Source organism: Thermobia domestica, chromosome 5 (assembly GCF_964235325.1).
Source record: "Thermobia domestica chromosome 5, izTheDome1.hap1.1, whole genome shotgun sequence".
In the NCBI taxonomy this organism is placed as follows: domain Eukaryota; kingdom Metazoa; phylum Arthropoda; class Insecta; order Zygentoma; family Lepismatidae; genus Thermobia; species Thermobia domestica.
This window is the reverse complement of record NC_137458.1, coordinates 151089845-151112967: the sequence shown is the minus strand read 5'-3', so window position 1 is coordinate 151112967 and position 23123 is coordinate 151089845. Positions and strand designations below refer to the sequence as shown.

Below are 23123 nucleotides of genomic sequence, written 5' to 3'. Positions count from 1 at the left end.
ATGGTTTTTCCCATCCCTTCTTTGTGTTGTTTACCATGTAAATAACTTGAGCATGTGAATGACCGATAAAGGGGGTTTCCCTGGACTCCATTTCCGGGGTTTTTCCTACTACTACCCAAGCCAATGGTGAAGTGAAAAATTCTTCACGCGATTTCCTATCTTCTTTCTTACAATTCTTCCCTTCTCTAATACACACTGTCCGGTAAATGTCTAAGAATAAAACTTAAATATCGTGAACAGGCGTTTCACGAATCAGGGATAAACATTAGTTTACGTTTTCTAATTTTGACAGTCACAATCAAACATTTGTTTACATTTTTCAGATGGATAATTCTTTTTACCATTGGTAAAATACTACAAATTAAAACACTTAAATTCCACACAACTGAAAAGTTTTTACATACAGCACCTTACTGTACCTATAGTAAAAATTGTTATTTAGTCTACCGACAGAGATTGGTAATTTAACCATACAGTAAGTCCATAATTGCTTATATAATATGCAACCTAATCTGTTAGGTCTTATTGTTCAATTTACATATTTATGTTACTATTATTCTTAATATTTCAGCTTCTGTACGAGGAAATGTTGACTGAATTATCATATCAAAAGTCATTTTTTTTTAAATAAAAAAAATCCTATTATTATTTTTGAGAATTTTCTGTCATAAGAATCCACTTTTTCGCAGAGGAGTTATATGTCTTTATCTATGTTACTGTTCAATTAGCTGCACGGACGCTGACCAGGTCCAGATCTCCTCGCTGAAGTTGTAGACGGCCAACAGATCGTATCACGTAGATATACTCGTAGTAAAATAATGGTGATCTATGATTGCTAATTTAATTTCAGAGAAGCTGAAACGATATAAGAAAAGCAAGAGGTCCTGAAAGCAACTGGAATTGTCGGGAAAATAGTTAGTATTAAATTTCCCTTAAATCTAAATATCTCTTTTTGCGTGAATTAGGCGGAACAAGAATTAGACACAACAGGAATTCCTGTTCTGCCTAAAGATAAGATTAGATCAAAAATGCGTTACAAAGTGCTGGAGGGTCTTTAGGCACAAGAGGAATTAGGCAGAACAGGAAGACACCGATTTGAAGCTTACTCTGAAGGACGAATATTTTAAACACCGCTTTAAAAAAATAGATTATAGGAACGGTCTTACCCGCCCCCTCCCCAAATGTTAAATACAGATTTGCGCAGCTGACCTCAAGTCATATTACTATAGATGGATCTGATTTCTGTGATGAACCTGTTATAATATTATACAGCAAGAGACATGAATTTCATCTCACTTTCCTTTGTGGCAGTTGAAGACAAATCATCACATTTCTTCTTATAAACAAATTTCAAATCGGATTATTGTGAGGATAGTCCTCCCAGTTCCAAGATTGGGGGACATCTTCTCATTCCCCCGGGATTTGCACAGTGCTGGAGGTGACTCCACAGACAGAAATATGAGAAATAAGATCTGGTGATCGTAATGACTACTCACCTTCTTCGCGTCAGCCTATACCCGTCTACCTGAAATAGCTGATTGATCAATCGAATATGAATGCCATAATGAGGCAGTGCACCAACCTTGGAGAAGTTGGTGCCTCTAATTTCCTTCTTCATTCAACAATATCGAAAGTATAGTATTCTGCACCATATTATTTTATCCTATAGTTGTAGCGTATCAATATCCTACATTTAACTTATGTTGTCATTGAAACTAACACAGATTCAAATAAAAAACTAACGAAGCACGGTTAATTTTATTCTACCAAGTCTAAGTTAACTACGTCATTGATAAGAAAAGTTACTATAAACTAGAGATGCAAACATTCAGCTTCTTTTTTAATATAAGAAGCCAGTTTTTAGCTTAAAAACGGGATTTTTTGGAGGGTCTTTTTGTGATTTTCTTATTTAAGTACCTCCCTTTTTTCCAGTGGGTTTTACAATTAAAATAGTACCTTCACAAACTTCACTGCTTGTGAACTATATTTTCAGTCCGGTGTTGGCTATCTTGACTGGTTTTCAAATTGGCATTTCTACGGTGGCCAGCAACTATGTTATGCATCCAAACATAAAATTGGTGCCAATTTGGTTGCCAATTTGCCTAACAATGTTATCAAGTTCCTGAAACGTATACATCTTGCCATATATTTTACGGGTTGGCTAACATTTACAGATGGTCGTCTCTGATACAAAGACAACAGTTTAAACCTCTGTAGCTTAGCTCCTAATTAACCTAGAGAGATGACTTAGATGTCAAGTGAATTTCGTTCATATGGAAGGTACCGCGAGAAAGGGAGAGTGAGGGAGAGTTGGGTATTTTTACTTTCATTTCCCCTACTTTGAATTTGATAGGGTCACTCTTATCCCCCAAAAGAGCTACAAGCATAAACATTGATATCAATTGAGACAAACGAACATTCTAACAAGCGATATCCTCTTTGATTTCGAGAGTTTGAATGAGGGGGTATTGAATTTACCCTTTTTTCAGTGTATTTTTTCTAAACAGAGAAAACCCACATATTTGACCTTGTTGCGCCTCTAGCAACTTTGTTTTTTGTCGTGCGAAGGAAAGAAATCTGATATGTACGCCAGACATTCGGTGAAATTATATGTAAAAAAGAAAGGGCATAAGTAAAATAGCAAGCATATAAAAGTTCGGAACCTCGTACCTACTATAGTCACCCTGTATATTCTTTAGTAGGGACTGTGATCTATTCTCATGTTGGCAGCCTTGGCGACGCCTCGGATTCCACGTTAATCAGTAGGTCCACGTCTCATATAGCCTCGCTGCTGAACGGGACGCTAAACTAAAAATCAATTCATCAGCCTCTGATTACCCCAGGGACATGAACTATACCTCGTTTGAAAGCTTATGGAACAACGATTCCAATGTGGTAACCCCGCCTGTTCCCATACGATGATATGGGTACGAACCATAACAGTGTTGCCAGTTTTTCCTTTTTGATTTTCTTCTTCGTCTTCTTCTACGGGTTTGCCACGAAAGGAACACAACGTTGCATCGTTGAACTTTGTGTTCCATAAGCTTTCCAACAAGGTATGGTTCATTTCCCTGGGATAATTAGGAGCGTCGGTAGTTCTGCCAAACTGGGAGCGACCACAAACGATTGAAAAATTTATACAGGGTAATTTATAGGTACGAGGTTCCCATTTTTTTCTCTCTTGGTATTAAACATAGGCCGTTCATTTGTTTATATATTTGCACTCAATGTCTAGCCTACATGTCAGATTTTTTTTTTTTAGGCGTACGACTGCGAATAGGGTTGCTAGAGTGCCAGAAAGGCAAAAAAGAAAAGAAAAAAGAGAACATTTTTCATTTTCTTCCTCTTCTACGGGTTTGAAACGGGGGGTGTACAAAAGTAATCTCGTTGGAGTCTGTGTTTCTAACGAAGAATAGTCCATGTCCCTGTGACAATTAGCAGAGCTACTAGGGCCGCCAACGTGAAGGTCTATATTAAAAAAAAAAAAAAATCTTGGCCATCCTCTAAAGACTAATCAAACTGGAAGATGACAAAAAGTATCATAAACCCAGAATCAAATACGAGAATTTTAGGAATGACCCAAAGAATGGTTCAAAAGATTGCGATTTTCACCAAGAATTTTACAAGGAATGATAAAAAAAAAGCATCAAAAGATGGCGATCTTGGCCGATAATTAGTACTTGGATCAGGGACCACAAAGTTTTTGAACGGTTCCTAAATCAAGTTTTCGTATCTTTTTACGGAATAAGCACGTCATATTGAGTTAGGTGATAGTTTGGGTTTGGCTACACTACATGTAGTTCTAGAGATAGGCGTACAAGAAAATGTTTGATTGAAATATGTTGGGTCTTTTGATCCAACAAAAATAAATTTAGATATGATATAAAAAAATGTCACTTATATTTTGCTCTTAGTTGGGAAATATTATTGTTAGCTTCAGATATTCCAACTAATATTAGGCTCTAATAGAATATCTCAAATTCATTGTATAAAATTAAAGTTATTAATGGCAGTTTTGGATTTGCTGTTAGTTGAACAGTACTAAAATTTCATTAGTCGCGGAATTACTTCTTTTTATAATTATATCATGTTTTACTGTTTGAAATAGGAAATTTTGATATTGGGTTTTTAACCACACATCTCCCGAATTTTAACTTCTCAATATACTTGTTCTGCACAACCTCCATGAAACGTTACTAACTGAAGTATTAGTTTATGCATAAATTGTAAACAATAGTATTGTTCCTAGAAATTACCACATTCTCAGAACAGTTACTACCAAACCAATAATTTTATTACTAAATTGTATTTGTAGTTGATCATTACTCTAATAGTCCTACAAGCAATTTGGTGGAACTAGAAAATCCACTCCGTCCAGTGATTTGCCATTTTTCTTTATTATTGATTTTCTTTGAGTATTGATTTTTTAACCTTTTTTCCTTCAGAATAGATAATTTAATTTTTGTTTTATAGTGGGTAGAGAAGGGTAGAAATACTGTTATTTCTTTATTTAACTTAAAATGAACAAAATCTCCTCGGCAGAAAAGCCAAGAAGGGCACACTTAAAAAGGAAATTCGAAAAAATAATACATTTGCGCATGTCCGAGAAAAGGCCAAAAACAATGACGTCAGTTCTGCGGTACTGTATGTAGTAGCTCAGCAGTAGACAGTGAGCAATGGAAAGAGAGTGTTGTGTTGCAGTTCACTTATCCACTGTAGCAACTGAAAATGAACGCTCCAATAGGAAACCCCGCCAAATATGAAGTGCGTGCAATAATACAATTTCTGAGTGCGAAAATACTTTCGGTAGCTGCTATTCATCGCGAGCTGTGTGGTGTTTACGGACCAAATGTGATGAGTGAAGGTGTGGTATGTGAATTGTGTCGCATGTTTAAAGATGGACGAACTGACGTGCACGATGTGGCAAGAAGTGGGTGCCCATCCGTAGTCAGCAATGAACTCGTGCAGGAAATTGACAAAATTATCCGTAAGGTCCGTCGATTCATGACATCTGAACTTTCTGTTCGCTTTCCGAAAAATTCTCGGCCTGTTTTGTACGAAGTAGTGACAGAAAAGTTGGGATGTCACTAGTTCCGTAATCGTTGGTTTCCAAAACTGATTTCTGAGGAACAAAAAACCACCGAATAAATTCTGCTTTGCACTTTCTTTCGCATTATGCGGATTCTGGTTTCAACTTAACAGAATTGTGACTAGCGATGACATCTGGGTGTCGTACGTGAACTCTGAAACCAAACAACAATCAATGGAGTGGGGTCATATGCATTTTCCAAAGAAACTCTAAAAAGCTCGGCGAAAATCGCCTGCCAGAAAGGTTATGGCAATAATCTTCGGGGATACCAAAGGAGCACTGTTAGTGAAGCTTATAAAGAGTGGATTCATCATCAATTCAGAAATCTACTGTGAAAAGTTACGACCACTCAGACTAGCCATCCAGTCGGGACATGCTGACTTCCGGTGTTTTTTTTTCACGATAATGCTTTCCCGCACAGCGCTGGACGTATTCAAAACTTTTGAAGCAGTTCCACTTTGATGTTTTTGATCATTCTCCCTATAGCCCATGACTTGGTGCCATGTACCACCTCTTTAGGCACATGAAACAATAGTTTGCGTCGTACCGCATCGACAATGACAATGTGCTTCATAATGCTGTTAGCAGGTGGCTTCATATCCAGGCCAGAGATTGTTTTGCAGAAGAAGTTTTAAACCTTTAAAACGTTATAACAAGTGCCTCGATTTAAATGGTGAATATGTTTAAATCTAATGTAATGTTGTACTTTTCTAATATTAATAATAAAACTTCTGTATCTGCAAGTGTGTGTCATTGATAACCAAACGGCAGTTTTTTTTAATTGTCCTTGTAACTTTTAAGCTGATTTTTTCGTCCTCTTGCATCTCTAGTACAAACAGATGTTCCGCGTTATTCTTCATCACAGTGTCACATGTTATCGGCAAATCATCCATATTCCCTCTTACACTGAATTCGCACATGATTTGTCATCAGGGATGTAATTGTTGAAGCAAGACTAATGATTTTGATCCTCTAGTCAGTGGGATGAATTATTTTTTTCTGTCAAAATCGTATCACGTCCTTTACCAAAATATAAGATCAAGAATAGAAATTACATTTCTGGGCAATGGACATATATGGCCATGTTAGCCCTTCATGTATGAGGGATCACGTTCCTCGGCGATCACATTGCCCGAGGAATTGGGAGAAAGCGTGGAAGCGACCTGGAACTATTATATTATATACCATCCCTAAATTTGCTTGCTGCGAATGAGAAACACCCAGAGAAACCTTACTCACGATGGCTGCTCTGAAAAAAAAATGTTACGGTACACTTTTTCTACTGAATATCCTCACCAGGATCAAAATTCAAGAAAAGACACAACCCTGTACTCGAATAATTCCTTATTTCTAAAACAGGATCCAAAAACTACTTAAGAAATATCTCCTTGTGTGTCACCATTACAAATACCCTAAAACGTTCTATAACATTCCCTTTATCACACAAGGGTAGACAATTTTAATCTATACATTGTAGCACAATGCTTCAACTTAAAATAATGACATCGAATTTAAAATGGTCTACATGAACATGGTGTATGGCTCCGCCAACCATATTATTACGTTTTCACTACATAAAATGTGTGTGTTAATATAAAACAATCTTGCTGATCCATATTACACGAACTTCGAACTACACTCTGTAGTACACTCTATGTAGTATGTTGGACGTTGTTGACCGGTATTTACACAGTGAATTTGTTTTCTACGTTTTAGTGCCTTCGAATCTCGGTGAAGGCAACATAATTTTCCGTATCCATTCAGTTTCATAAGCACTTAAGGAATTCTTTTAATTAAGAAGTTGCAAGGATTCGTGGTGTGGACCTCATTCTAAATAAACAATTATCACCTGGTCTGACAAAGTATTCTATAAGCTCAAGCATCACAGAGCTGTAAAATATATTGACAGTTAGATGTAAAAGTCGATATTCGGCTTAGTCCGTAGTACTACCCTCAAACTAATAGGTAACATTCTTATAATTAATAATATATAGATTCGCAAATATTACATAATTATAATAGTATTGTTTCCAGTAACACATATTTTTTCTAATCTTTATGTAGCCTTAGACCCAGCACTACCTATGTACAGAGAAGTAGACCCGGACTATCGCTTGGATCCTACTGACGCAGATTTTGTAGATGTTATACACACTGACGGAGGAATTTTTGGAATGTTGAAGAGACTTGGGCACGTGGATTTCTACCCTAATGGTGGAATGTCTCCGCAACCTGGATGTAACATTAAGGATTTAAGCAGAATACCAGGATTATTAGGAAAAGGTTTGGCATTTGTCCTGATGTAAACCAACTGCAACTAACAGGAATCAGGTGAATATGCTTTCAACCATTAAGAATTGGCTTTTAGTTTTACATCGAATGCTTTTGCAATTGACAAAAATTTTAGCTACTTGCATACTCAGTCATTCTGTAATAAATATGTGTAACTACATGAAATCTTCACTCGGAACTTGGTATGTAACAAGCCTGTATTAAAAGTTATAAAAAGTAAATTAGGACACGGATAATTAGGCAACGTCTTAAAGTTTCGGAGCTGGGAGATTGGTATTTCTTAAGGATCTCAGTGCATTTAATTTTTTAAAAAGTCACAGTAATGTTTAGAATTCGTAAGTTATCTTCATAGATTTCCGGCCAAACTTTTTGATTAATCTCGGACGTGCGTACTAACCCAATAGACTCATGGGATTAAACCTAATATCCCTAACCTATCCTACCTAACTAGACTACCTTAACCTAAAGAAACACGTATAGGAAGCATTTTTATGAGATTTAAAATACTCTTTTATAGCTACCACAGATTTTACAAGGACGTATCTATTATCAATTACTGTATCGCTTGAAAAGTTTCATTACCTCGAATTAAATACTGAAATTTCACGAATATTTCTATTTATACTGTACTTTGACTTATTTCGATGGGTATCAGAATAAAGTTATCGAGATCTAAACTGTTGATGACAATTTCCTGTTACCGGTACCAAGACCATGTACCCTTATAGTAAACATTAGCCGTGATTTTGACCGCATTTGTTTGAAGAATTCAAAATCTTCGGAAAATAAAGCAAAGAAAAGCATAATGCAAAAAATTTTAACTTTGAGCAGTACTTCGATTTTCCAAAATAAATAATTTAGAGGTTAACAAGGAATCTAAAATATCTTTTTATCTTTGGGGAAATGTATGTGCCCGAGGTACACACATTTCTTGTTATTATGACAATCGTCTTCGTAATGTTGAATCTAACTCCCCCCCCCCCCCCATTGAGTGTACTCGGAAAATCACATTTTGAATCTATATGTAAGCAATGTTGAGGGAAAACTTGAAACTTTAGCACTCATTTTAATATTCAACACTTGCATAGAAAACCACACTTTTATTGCTATGTCACGAAACAGTGAATTTCGAGGTTTCAGTTATCTAAACTAAATTTTCGGTTTTCACTAGCTTCTTACTTACTTGGAATACATCCCTAGACGATCTATAGACTTAGGTCTAAAAAATATAACGAATACCTGCCACCAAATTCCATCAAGGGATTTATTAGGTGGTTAGAAAAAATTACATCCACTAGCGTCCACGATGTCGTTCCACGAAACAATGGAGTACCAGTCCACCTCTTCTTCCCTGACGCTAGTCAGTGTTCACACAATTTTTATTTGATCACTGTCTTATACGACTGCTGCCAACAGTTCTCCCAGCCTAGACTGTCATCAACATTTATGTAGTTTCGAGGAACACCATTCCAAGAAAGCGTCACTATTTAAAATAGCACTTTTCTACAATTTTGTGCAGACGTTGAAAACTTCACGTCTATCTCTTACGGCTGCTTCTGTTGTAAGGCAAAGACAATGGGATGACAATTGGGTGATTATTATGACGTAGCTATAGGATGACAGATTTTTCTCCTGACATCAAAGAGCCCCTCTAAATCTCAACCACAGCTGTGATTGCGGATGACCCAATCACAGATAATTTACTCCGAAACAAAGAGATGCATAAAGAAGAAATTATAGCTGACTTGCCAAATTTAGAATTTTGAAGAAAATTACGAAATAAAAATTTTAGTTTTCTTTTGAAGATTCCCTATACCAAAATATCCATGGAAATAAACTAAAAACTATATAAAACGCTGCAATATACTTTAAAAAAAATAATACCATATTTTCGGTTAAATACGTAAAACTTACAAAATATAATTAATAACCATGTATTTTCATGTAATACATATTTGAAACTATCAATTTGAATAAAATTTACGCAAAATTTGCGACCTATTTTTTTACCATAATACGAGAAATAAACATTTTAAAATTTTCACTCAAGATAAAATTTTTTTATATACACTGGGTGTTCAAATCTACCGGGCCATGTTACATTAGGTAACACGTCAATGAATCACAAAATTACTCCCCCAAAATATGTTAAATCGCCTATATGTGTAATATGTTTACATTAATGAGAGTCTAAAAGACACTTTAAACAAGTAAAAAGTGTATCTTAGGGTGGACACGAACCACCAACCTTAGGATTACTAGCCGCGTGTTCTTCCGACTTGGCCATGGAGGCGATGAAAAGAGCGTCGTTTGTAGAGGAATAAATCGTTGAGGCCTTTCGAATTTTTGTGAATCAGATTGCTCCTTTCACTGCGTATATTCGACAACCATAGTTTAGGAACAGATAAAATCTGCTCGCTATGTAATTTTATAAAAAAAAAAAAAAATGACGAGTGTCTATTTACTTTATTTCATGGTTCTTCCATATTCACTTTCAAATGATCGGCGAGAGTTGCCATCTAATAAAGTTGATGCGTTTGTTGCTTCTAATACACAATCGCTTAGAAAAAGAAGTAACAAATGCATCAAATGTGGGAGATGAATTTAGAAAACTTAAATGGTGCATCCCTAGCACAACTTGTGCTGTTACAGTATCTGAAAATGTATGTATCTGAAAATGTATCTGAAAATGTACCTAAAGGACGTACCTAGAACATGACAGATATATGTTCCAAGTGACGACATAAAAACAAATGACTGTTAGGGTGTGAAATTGGACCAGGTATATAAATGCTATACTTGTGGTACATAGTTGCAAATATTATTTAGGTGTAACAAGTACCTAAAACTGTAGATAGCTGAAGTACATACTTAGCACATGACTATCATATGTGCCAAGTGCCGGGCACCGAAAAAGTGGCTGGGACACTTAAATGGCACATGCTTAGCACATCTCGTGCTGTTAAGGTAGAAGAATTAAAAGGAGTTGGGAAATATGAGGAAATGTACAAGGAGGTGAAATCTATATGAAGTAGAAGAGTTGCCAAAAATCTTCCTAAAGACAGTCATGAATCGGATAGCTAAGAAATCGAACCCAAAGAGATATGAGAATTAAAGAACTATTAGTCTAATATTTCATAAGTTCTATAGCAAAAATTTTGCTTCGAATCTTGAACAGAAAGTTGTGTGGAAGAATAAATGAAGTTGAGGAGAAATAATTCGGGTTGAGGAGAGGCAAGGGCACAAGTGATCCAATTTGATTATTGAGGGTGATTTATAGAAAAAGGAAAAGAGATATGTTTGATATTTACTGATCTAGAGAACGCTTTTGACCACGTCAATTCGCAACTACCATTGAAAGTTCTAAAGAAGGTTGAGTTCGAATGGAAAAATCAAAGACTCATAAGGAACTTACATATGAACCAACAAATAAATGTTAGAATATGGAAGGAACTCACAGATGGGAGTGCAATTGGAAGGGAAGTTCGAAAAGGACGCTGTCTCTTACCTACATTATTTAATATCTATCTAGAAGAGACAGTGAAAAAGAGTCTACAAAATGAAGACGGCATTTCAATAGAAGGAAGAATGATTAGATGTATACGGTTTGCAGATGATATACAGAATCTGAAGAGAAAATCAAGATGTTAGAAAATGTTAGGAAAGGCTGTGAAGAATATGAGATTAAAATAAATGTTAGAAAGACAAAAGCCATAATGATTGGAACGAAGGAGTCGGTATGTAATATAGAACTAGGAGGGGAGAAAGTAAAACAGGTGACTAGTTTTCCATACCTGGATAGTATTATTAGTAATGGTATTATTTGTAAACATGAAATAAAAAACAAGGATAGGAATGGTGAAAGAAGACTTTGGAGGAAGAAAAGACTATTTTGTGGTGCCTTGAATTAAGAGTTGAGAAAAAGACTTATAAATTGTTTCATGTGGAGTATTGAGCTGTATGGGCCGTAGACATGGGATTATGCAAAAGCTCTTAAAAACGACTGGAAGCTTTCGAAATGTGGGTGGGAAGAAGAATGGAAAGAAATAGGTGGGTCGAGCGGAAAACGAATGAGACGATTTTAGAAATGGTGGAAAAGAAAAGAACAATTTTAGATATTATTAAGAAGAGGAAGAGAAACTGGTTGGGATATTGGGTAAGAAGATAATGTATCATAAGGAACGTTCTAGAGGATATGGTGGCAGGAAAGAGACGGAGAGGATGAAGGAGACTACAATTAATAGAAAATATCAAACCAGAGAAATTGTACGTGAAGACGAAGAGGTTAGCGGAACACCGTGGAGCATGGAAACTTCTCAGTTGCAGCAAGTGACCTGCCAATTATGGCAAGAATGCCTATAATGATGGTGAAGATGAAATGCCAGGTGGATTGGGATATCTTGCGATATCCAATATACGCATCAGACGTGAGCTAGTGCGATTTCTGTCAGTTCCCTTGGTTAAAAGCACCCGCCAGGACAATAAATTTCCAGGCATTCTATTCTTGCGCTGTTCTTGGACTGTGGGACGATCCATCATCGTGGTCAACGAAAACAAACTCAAACATTAACAACGATGTTTAATACAGACTTAGAAAACAGTAAAGAAGAGCAGAAGAGATTATATCGAAGATTTATATGATTGTCACTGTACGTTTAATAAAATGCCTGCGTGGGTATTTTATTAACAACTTATGTAAATATTTCAGAATATTTTTTTTTCGTGAAATATGAATAAAATTTGCAAACTTTAATTAAAGGGCACGTTGTTGGAGAGCTGATAAAAACTACTATCATTTGAGGCAGGCTATTGGAGGGCCAAAGGGTGTGTGGAGGGTAAGGTTCCACATTTACCGGAGTTTTGTACCTATAGGAGGCGACATGTACACCTCCACATCTGGCAGGTACCCATTTCACAGAGGTTATGTGAACCTCTGAGCGGTATAGGACTGAGGGTACAACGAGGAAATAATTCCGCCGGGAATAGATATCAGGTAAGCACTTGGTGGGTAGGCACTTTACCGACTCTTAACTACCACTCTTGTCATATGAACTTCTATACTTTATATAATACATAGACCACATCTTCAACTAGGTGTTAATATAAAATGTATATTAGTGTTTTGCAGTCACTGGAAATCTTATGAATATTATGCAAGAACAGTGAATGATGAATATTGTTACCCAGCTGTCCCATGCAGAGATTGGAGTCAATTTACCAGAGGAAAATGTCCAGTCACATCAACAAATGTTGTATACATGGGATACGCTACTCCTGAAACGTAAGTATTATATTATAGTTGTTAAGTATTTATGTAGAATAATTATTTCTTATGTGTAACTGAATGGTAATCTCGTTTGTCTTTTTGTGCTTTGTCTTGGATTGACTCTCGGAGATTGCATAGACTTTTATATATCGACTTGATATCTTGAGACAAATTGGTACTTTTTCTAAATTAACCCATTCACTCAAACTTATCTAAATCAAGACTTCCCATTATAATTTCAAATTACTCATTGTATGAAGAATCTTTGCACTTTACTGATAGATATTTAAATATCTATTGCTATTCCCAGGATTTCCCATAAAACTTTAGAAGTGAACAGTCTATGTAGCTAGAATTTTCATTCACGTGCGGTTGAATTACAGCGAAGATTGTCAGTGTATGCATTTTGGAATATGACGGCTTTTAGTCTGGGTACTGAGAAATAACGATGATAGGTGCCTACATGTTGGCTACCTAATTTACTATCCAAATAAATGTCATTGTAGCAATGGGCTTAGCATATATTGTTATTTGGTTGACGCAAAGATGCATGCCCTTCCAAAATGGCCCCTCCTAGGGTGGGCCGAAATTTTTTTTTTTCAGATATTGAGGATTGAGTAGTTATCAAAAGTTGTGCATTGGTACGAAATCAAGCCATGTCAAATATGTTGATTTTAAAACAATATTTAACCGGGCCCCCGTGGCCCTAAAGTGTCTAATTTTTTGTTCAAATAAAATGATTTTAGGTAATAAGAACATTTTATCAGACAATACTATTAATACATAAAACATGAAATACATGGTTTCAATATACGCAAATAACTATTAAGAGCTTAACTAACTTTCATAACTAGCATATTAACATACGAAAAACCTTCGTGTTGAACCCAGCTCAGAACTTTCAAACTTTAAGAGAATATCACTTTTTCGCATCTGGATGCAAAATGCACAACATTGGCTTTCCGAAGGTGGCGCTTACCTTGCTGAATTCAAATAAACTAGAAACGATATGGCTGCGAACCTCTCTTCCTGTATTGTCTTGCCTTCGAATTAAGCATATGATTTTGAATTACAACTCAAAATGCAAAACGATCATTAACCCCATTAAGAAACGAGATATCCCCCATTAACAGCCAAATTAAAGAAATTTAAGAACAGTGCTCAGAAGTGATGTTATATTTTCTCTTGCAAATGCTGCGATAGATTAACCTGTAAGTGTGATAAATCAAATTAAATACCGCTTTTGGAGTGGGATCACATATTAGAGCAGAGAAATCAGAGACAAATGACGAGTTGCAATGTAGATAAAGCAGAAACTCATAGGCACAAAAAAATCATGACACACAGATCGATTATGATGCTGCGGTACCAATAACAAGAGGGTTACAATCGTTAGCCTCAATCCTGCACTTGGAACATACATTAAGCGCTTCCACCCCGAATTCAGACGATGAACAGTTCGCATGGAGCTATTGCTTAGAGAATAAAATCTAAAGCAAACCTAAATAAACAATAGTGAGTCCTATACAAATGAGTACCCCAAAAGATTTAACAGGTGTCTCGAATAGGTCGGCTGCTAAAATTGTATCCACTGTTTTAGAAGATATGAATTTACTGAACAAAACTAACCAAGACAAGATAGTAGATAAAAGCAAAATCCGTAGGAAAGTAGCAAAAACAGAAAAAGAAAAAAAGAAACCGTCTACAGTGTAAAACTACTAATTTTAAGGGTCTCTATTTTGATGGCCAAAAATATCAAAATATAGTTCTAATTGACAATTGCAGTAAGCAAAGCACTGAAGAATATGCGGATTATATCGATTTGATCGATTGGCAGAAATAATAGTAACGAAACCTCCAATTTCGGCTAACATATCAACAGAAGAACTAACCGAAATGATTGTGGAAAAGAGGATGTTCCCCAGTTTGTCACGTTCCCCTTCCACACACAGACTTTGAAGAGGTGTAAAGGTAGTGACAGAATCTTCTTCAGAAGTATGCGGTAGTGTTGCACGAGACGGTTATATTCGCGCAAAACTGGAAGCACGAAAGTATCTACCAAGTTTCAGACATAAATCTCAATATTTTGTTCCAAGATTCAACTAAGGAGCTTTAAGTAAGAAGGTGGGTGGGAGGAACTCGCTATGTAGCCACCTCCATGTGGTGAGTTCTGGGCTGGTTTAGTATTTGTTGGTCAATTTTTCAACCTTACCTTATGTATTTGTGTCCGTATTATTATATCTACCAAAAACCAATCAGACGAAGAGCTGCACATCAGATCAGGACATTTAAAATCCTTGGGTCAAGTTAAAATATTAGGAATCTTAACCAATTTTCTATACATACTTAAAACAATGGTATATATAAAAAAAACACTTTTTGGACCCGCAGGGCCTGGTGAAATATTTTTATCTGCCTCTGTTTTGGGGAAGAAACATAGCATTATACAACTTTTGCACGGTACTCAAACTTAATTTTCTGAAAACAAATATTTCAATAATATTTTCAATACTCACAACCATATTTTTTTCAGCATTAACGTTCTTTCGGGCTCCCGGGGCCCGGTTAAATATCTTTTTATCCGGCTCTGTTTTGGCGAGGAAACATGACATTATAAATTTTGCACGGTAATCAAACTTAACTTTCTAAAAAAGTATATTTCAATAATTCACAACTATCTTTTCTAAAAAATAAACGTTCTTTAGGGCCCCCGGGGCCCTGTTAAATGACTTTTATTCCGGCTCCGTTTCTGTGAAGAAACAACATTATACAACTTTTGCACGGTACTGACACTTAACTTTCTAAAAATATTTTTTAATAATATTTTCATTGGTAGCTACTTTTTTTTTTCAAAATTAGCGTTCTTTCGGACCCCCGGGGCCCTTTTAAATATCTTTTTATCCGGCTCTATTTTGATGAAGAAACATAACATAATATTATACAACTTTTGCATGGTACACAAACTTAACTTTCTTAATATATATATATATATATATATATATATATATATATATATATATATATATATATATATATATATATATATATATATATATATATATATATATATATCAATAATATTTTCACTACTCGCAACTATTTTTTTCAAAATTAACATTCTTCCGGGCCCCCGGGGCCCGGTTAAATATCTTTTAATTTGGCTCTGTTTTGGTGAGGAAACATAATATAACATTTTACAACTTTCCCACGGTACTCAATCTTAATTTTCTGAAAAAAAAATTTCGGCCGTTTTCGGCCCACCCTACTCTCCATGTGAAACTGTGTGGATACTGTGTGGTCATATGCGTATCTCCCAAAATGTAGGGACCATGGTCCATTTAAGCTGGTGATATATGCCTCAACCGAAATTATATAAGACTACGTAGATAACCACGTAATACTTGGCTAAGAATCAGATGACATCATCAGGCTTTAGAATAACAATTTGACAATGATCTGATCTCTGCGACTAAGGCTACATCTAGAGATGTAAGGTGGAAAATTTTCCGCTGTTTTTTTTTTTTCGGAAAATTTTCTGTTCTAAAAAAATATCAGTAATCAAGTAATAATTCTTCAGCAATCATAAAATTGGCTGAATTCATGTACAGAAATGTAAAAAAAGTGAAAGATCGTTTAAAGAATTTGAAAATTTCATGCCTCAGACAATTTTTAGTAATAGGTTGGAACAAGTTAAACAATTTTTCCTGAATCGAAATATTTTCTGTCTTATATGGAAAAATTGAAGAATCAGAGAAAAACACTATGTAAATTTTTACTTTCCAACTTGAAATATTAGAAAATTTTCTGGTTCCCGTAATCTAATTGGAAAATTATAATTTGTTGCTGTCTAATTTTCCTCTACAGGAATTGTATATCTCAATGTGCAGTTAAATATAGTGGAAAATTTTCCACCTAACATCACTATACGTAATATCCAAAACTGTCCGGATTATGAAAAGTGTTTTCACTTGTTTGTACATCGTGATGAAAATTTTCCGATTCATGAAAATTCCTTACATTTGTTTTTCAGAGCAATAAAACTTTCCGATTCACAAAAAGTTGTTTTATTTTTTGCTCCAAATGATGAAAATTTTCCGAGTCATAAAAAGTTCTTCAATTTTTGCAAGACAAAAAATATTTCGATTTATGAAACATTGTTTCACTTGTTCCTACATAGTACTGAAAATTGTGTGAGCCACGAAAATTTTCAGATTCTTTAAACGATCTTTCAATTTTTAACATTTTTATACATGATTTCAATCAATTTTATGAATACTGAGGAACTGTTACTTGATCACTGATATTTGTTAAGAATGGAGAATTTTCCGGAAAAATATAGAAGAAAATTTTCCACCTCATATCAAGGCTATTCAAGGATGTAGGAATAAGTGGAGTATGTTTTTGTGAATCGGAAAATTTTCCGGAAAATTTTCATCACTGGCTACATCTCATTGTGTTGTAGAAATGTTCTGGTGGTCTCCTTATCATTTGAGAAGGATACAACTTATGCACCCCATCCTTCCGTCTCATCTCACCCTTCTGAAGTTTGATATGTATAGATGATGGACTATTTTTGACACTTATTGGTCAAGATGATATCTACAGGTCAAAATCTGAAAGGGTTCTTCTTCAGTTCCCCCTTTTCCTAAATTTTGGAGTTGAAGAGATTCTCATAAGATCGAACTTCTCAAATATTAAAAGTTTTGTTGTTTGAATTAATATTGAATTTCGAAAGGGATGGTTGTTACTGTCATGAACTTTTTTGTCCAATTTTGTAGTTTTAATAAGTATTAACGTATTTTAAGGATCAGGGTAGAGAAAGATGAATCTGATTTTTTAGGACAAGATGAGGACCAACCAAAATTATACCCTTTGGTTCAGATTTTGCAGAACAACTTGGCTTGAGAATATAATATACACTCTGCTCTCAGATCTCTTACTTTAATCTTTTATTTAATCTTTGACTTCTTTTCTGGGAACATACCATCTCTGGTAAAATATGATAGTACCCACATTGGACAACATTTCTTTACTGTACTTAGGGAAAAAGTTAGTATTATAAATTGACAGCTGACTGTCTGCTTTCTGATAATCTTCTGACAACTGACTCCTATTTCATGGTTATGTATCCAACCAAAATTGTATTCACGCAATGATGATGTTGGATTTAAGCTGGATGTGAACAACTGTTAATTCTGACTTTATACCCTACTTTGAATATAATGAATATTTGAAATCTCTCGATTAGCAATAATTAGAACGTTTAGTGTTACAACATCGTATGATGTGACATTGGATAATGTTTTGCAAATACATTTTGTTTTGAAGAAATAATGAGTATATTAATTACGTAGCTTAAAGTTGATACGGGAACACGTATTCTAAACTTTTGACATCGTTTACATAGTAGTTAACAAGAACTCGCACTGTGTAGACTAAATTGAGACTTACGTTGAAAATTTGATGATGAATACCAGAATGTTTGTGTGACAAATGTAAAAATTTCATTTTCAGTTTTTTTACCATTAACACAACATATGAGTAAAGTTGAGCTATTGTCGTTAGATTGCCTATTTCATTTTTTACCTACCAATTTTGAAGCAGTGAGTTTCGGAGACATGCCAGTATAAAATTGCGAATTTGCAATACATTGTTCGTTTAATTTATATATCTCCTTTTTTGTTTATTTGACCTATCCATTTATTCTCCAAAATAATTGCCTTTTCTCACCAAAACCTGTGTTTAATAATCCAAAATAATTTCATTGCTACCTGTTATGCAACAACTAGTATTCATATTTTTATTACATGTTAAATAGAATCATGGCAGAAACATGGATATACTATGAAGACTTAAATAATTCAGTAATTTTCTTTTCTTTCTTTTCTTTTCAGTGCCAGAGGAAGATATTATCTACGAACGCGGTGACAAAATGAACATAACGACCATCATAAATCAAATTTCATCTCACATTAACATCTAATAAAGTGTATCAACGAAGAATTTTTGATTGAAAACTTTACAATACCTAATTGAAAATATTCAATTATAATTTTTTGTAGATTTGTAAAAAAATATTTGTACGTAACTTGTATCAGCATTTTGCAATAAATTTATATAAAAAATACGAAGAAATAATTCTTGTTATACAAAGTACGTAGAAGTTCCCGTTTAGTAACATCTCCCTTCGTATTTGTTTCATTGAGTTTGTCCTGGTATAAAAATCATATAAAATATTACCTGAAAGAAATACTTACGTGCAAAAATATTATTTTCATCAAAATATGCTAAAAGATTTTGGGCTGGACCAAGAAACAATTAAGACAAGACATGAAACTCACAGGATATTCTGCATATTCAACACAAAATTCAACTCACTTGGCACCGCACTTTTAATTTTTTTTTACAACATCCAAAGAGAAATCATACCTAATCACTGAAATACTGCTGTGTTGCTGCTATTATTTTTGCATGACTCTGAGGAACCTCTCTTTTCAAAATTACTTGGAGATTTGAAAATACAAAGTTACGAGAAAGAGTAAGATCTGGTGGGCATAGAAGAGGTCCATGCGGTGAAACTCTAATTTCTTCTAAATGTCCATCGTATTGCCAGACTGGTGGACGGTCGATTTCCTCTGCGTGTTATTTTAGTTTAGTGATGGTATTCATTGTTTGTCCCTTGTGAACATCATCTGTCAGCAAAAATGTTCTGAATCCAAGTTTTGTCACATGTGACGAGTCTTTTCTTATCTTTTACAAATTCATCACCTGATGGCACAAATTTATCAAAATTAATTTTGAAGCATCAATAAGTTGGCGCGTTTCGTCGATTCAAATATTTATGCATCTACTTTGCTGTCAACTTACTCGAACCATTTCATCACGAATTATACATCCGATATATTCTTCGGATATCTGCAGCATCTTCTTTAGGCAGAAATTCGCCTATTGACTAAAATCATATTACGTACACGATGACTAGTATCAGATATTCTTACTGTTTAAAGACCTATCCGATTCTGGTGAACCTTCAGTCTCAAACTATACGCTCTCAAATTTTGGCACATCACATCTTTATGGTAGAATGTGTCTGACACGTGTCATGTGAAGACTGCATTATAGATGTGTTTGTTTCCTTCTGTGTTTTCTTCTGGTGGAGTATAATTTCATTACATTCCTGAGCTCCATATATGAAAATTCAACGCTTTCTACAGACATGGAGTAATTTACAACCTGAAATAAACGGAAGCGTTTATTTAAAATTATGCGATGTTCACATTTTATTTAGTCCAATTCTATTATTATTATTATTATTATTATTATTATTATTATTATTATTATTATTATTATTATTATTATTATTATTATTATTATTGTATTTATAAAATAGAAATTATGTGTTACTGTGTGTTCTTAAATTTCAATGTAGCACTTGTGTACATTAGATATAAAATTAACAGAGATTGATTCTGTAACGTTACATAACGAAAATTAATTCTCTGTATTAATCGTTAGTGGAATCGCCATCTGAAAATTTGTGAGTTTGAGTTAATATCGGTACGTTATATGATTTAATTAGTTCTACCGATCGCACCGCTACCTAATCAACTCGCAATCTCAGGAATAAAGCTTCCGTTACCTGTGATTCTTACAGATTCTTATAGCAATCGGTATATCTCATGAAATCGGAGAAAGTATACCACAGTATAAATTTTGGGATACAGCTATGAATTATTCCAACAAATGTGCATTATTATCTTTATCTTTAATTAAAACTTGCTTTGTTCAGAGCTTTTAGTTTCTTTTGTAAAGTTATTAGAGTAAAACAAAGTCAACATGAACCAGATATTTACATATTTCAATTTATGGATAATATTAAAGTGATATTATTTTTTAGGCATGCTATATTTTGAAAAGATTATAAAATTATAAATATCACTAAATTTCTATGTATGTTGTATTGTACGAAAATTTTCCAAATAATTAGAACTAACATATGACATAAATATAATTTATCAAAATTATCTGTGCATATAATGGAACTAAGTTACAGAATTTTAATTTTCGGTCTTACAAAAAGTATTACAAATGTATCATTTCTATGGGATAAGCAGTCCAGCTATAGCAAGATTTTCTTTTCATCATTCGCCTATTTGATGATTGTCTAATACCAGGTCCGTGCTGGGATACTAACGAGGGTGGTGGGCAAACTACCAAAAGGGCGTCAATACAAACGTGAATACTATATATATATATATATATATATATATATATATATATATATATATATATAGTGTAAATTAATGTCAGGAAGTGATTCCTGTCCCCGAGATAAAACGAGAAATATGCCCCAACCGGGGAGTATAAATGTCTCGGAACAACCATCACCCGAATTTTTGGAAACATGCAAGAATTCTTTAACGTATTGCAATTATATCTTCTAGGCTAATGGCAACGGAAGATAAATGAACAGCTTCTTGTCCAAGATTAAGAGTGTGTGAAAATGGAGAAAAAAATAATTTGATCCAGATTAAGTTTATAACGACTGTGCATAAGACAGTCAGGCGGCTAAGATCATGTATGATGAACGAGAGTACAAAGTCTTCTTCACATGACAACAGTGATTCCCACAAACTATGCGAGCTACTCGAATTTGAAACACAAGGGACGATAGTTCCGTAGTGTGCGACCAAAGCATCATGCCCTTAGTGAAAGTATACTATGAGCTAAGTGCGTGCTGCTACGTATACGTAAAACGTGCTACATTCTCTATCCTCCGTGTAAGTATTCCATCTAGCTTCAAGGTACATTAGAACGTCAAAAAAAGATTTTCTCCGTTTTTTGGATGTAATTCCAACGAGCTTTCTTCTAGAAAATTTTTCCAGCAGTGACAAAATGAAAATGTAAGTGGGCTACACTAGGACGCTATTTTGGTATATTCACAATATCAATGTAGTTTTCGTAGCTCAGGGATAAGGGGTGGTTTGGCAACTACAAGGAAGAGGGAAAGCCTCTCAAAAGTATCCATGGAAAAAAGATAATCAAGTATTTTTCTATACTGTTCCAGCTAATGTCTTTGTATCGATATGCAATGTGTACAACAACTCATGTTTCATCCATTTTTGTTGCTCCTGTTTCGTCCACGGAATTACATATTACGAGGAGGAAGCCCTTTAATGCAGCTTGTTTTTGCCCAATATGTATTCATTCAATATTTGGGAATGTCTGTGTCATGTGAAGAATCCCTTGTACACTCGTTCATCACATATGATCTTTGCATTTTTGGATACTACATGTTATGTTTCTTTACATGTCGCCTAACTCCTATGCACAGTCGTTTTAAACTTAATCGTCATCAAAGTTATTTTTTCCATTTTCACACACTCGTAACTTGGACAGGAAGCTGCTCATTTATCATCCGTCACCATTAGCCTAGAAGTTTGTAACGTGCCCCAAAGGGCGTCGTTCTGGGCCGCAGGTCATAAGATCCAGGACAACTATATAAAGATTTTTCGGGGTTAGAGTTGTTAGACATATATCTTCTTACTTAAGAAATAAACTGGTATATCATCATAGATGTAGAGCATTAATCTATGGATCTAAAAATTATCATTATATATATATATATATATATATATATATATATATATATATATATATATATATATATATATATATATATATATATCTTAATAACGCTCTAACGAACTTTCCCAGTCTTATTATTTCTAGGTTATTTATAGTAGGATCTTTTTAATGGAAAATCAGTTTTTTTTTCTTTTTTGAAAAATTTATATCAACTATCAAAAATTTAACGACAGTACACATTAAATATGATTACAATATGAAATATGTTAACTAATATGAAATATCTTTGAATATAATATCCTTTTATACAACGCAAGACGTGTATAAATAGGTCAAAAAAGGTACAAAAACTGACACTACTAAATACTTTAATGATATTACAAATCGTAGAAAACTTATTTCTTTTTGAATTCCTCCTAAATTCATATAGAATTTATAACAATAAAATATATCTCACATCTTGATACATTATGTATAAATTACTAGTATTTATATGAGAAAAGTTTAACACTCACCCTTCTTCAATCACACTGATAAACCCATTAAATACCTCCAGGAGAACTATTTCTCAATATCGCCTCTGAATTCCCGCATATAATTAGACACTAAATATATATAAATGATAATATTATATATCACTAGGATAACTTCGAGAGAACATTAACACTTTTAGGCAATTCTCAAATTAGATCACTTTAACTACTGAACAATAAACGGTTTTCCGATTATGTTAAAATTTACGATAGAGCACCAGTATGAATTCGACATTGCCCAGTTCTACATTTCGTTCCGAATGGCCGCATAGGTAACCTGCAGCTCATTCGAAACTCAGTAATTTCTAAGTTTTCCACTAGAGGCGGTACATAAGCCGAGTGTTCAGAAGTTTTA

At 34.4% G+C, this 23123-nt stretch overlaps 1 protein-coding gene across 1 annotated transcript in view; it reads left to right on the top strand.

The window, feature by feature from the left end:
• The window catches only part of LOC145685283 (uncharacterized), a 99994-nt gene extending 81253 nt beyond the window's left edge, over nucleotides 1–18741 (top strand). Inside the window, exons 5-7 of the mRNA XM_081757651.1 lie at nucleotides 7154–7420; nucleotides 12500–12662; nucleotides 18542–18741. Of these exons, the coding sequence (XP_081613777.1) occupies nucleotides 7154–7395 (242 nt within the window). The 3' untranslated portion in view covers nucleotides 7396–7420; nucleotides 12500–12662; nucleotides 18542–18741. The remainder of the gene's footprint in view (nucleotides 1–7153; nucleotides 7421–12499; nucleotides 12663–18541) is intronic.
• Nucleotides 18742–23123: the final 4382 nt, after the last annotated feature.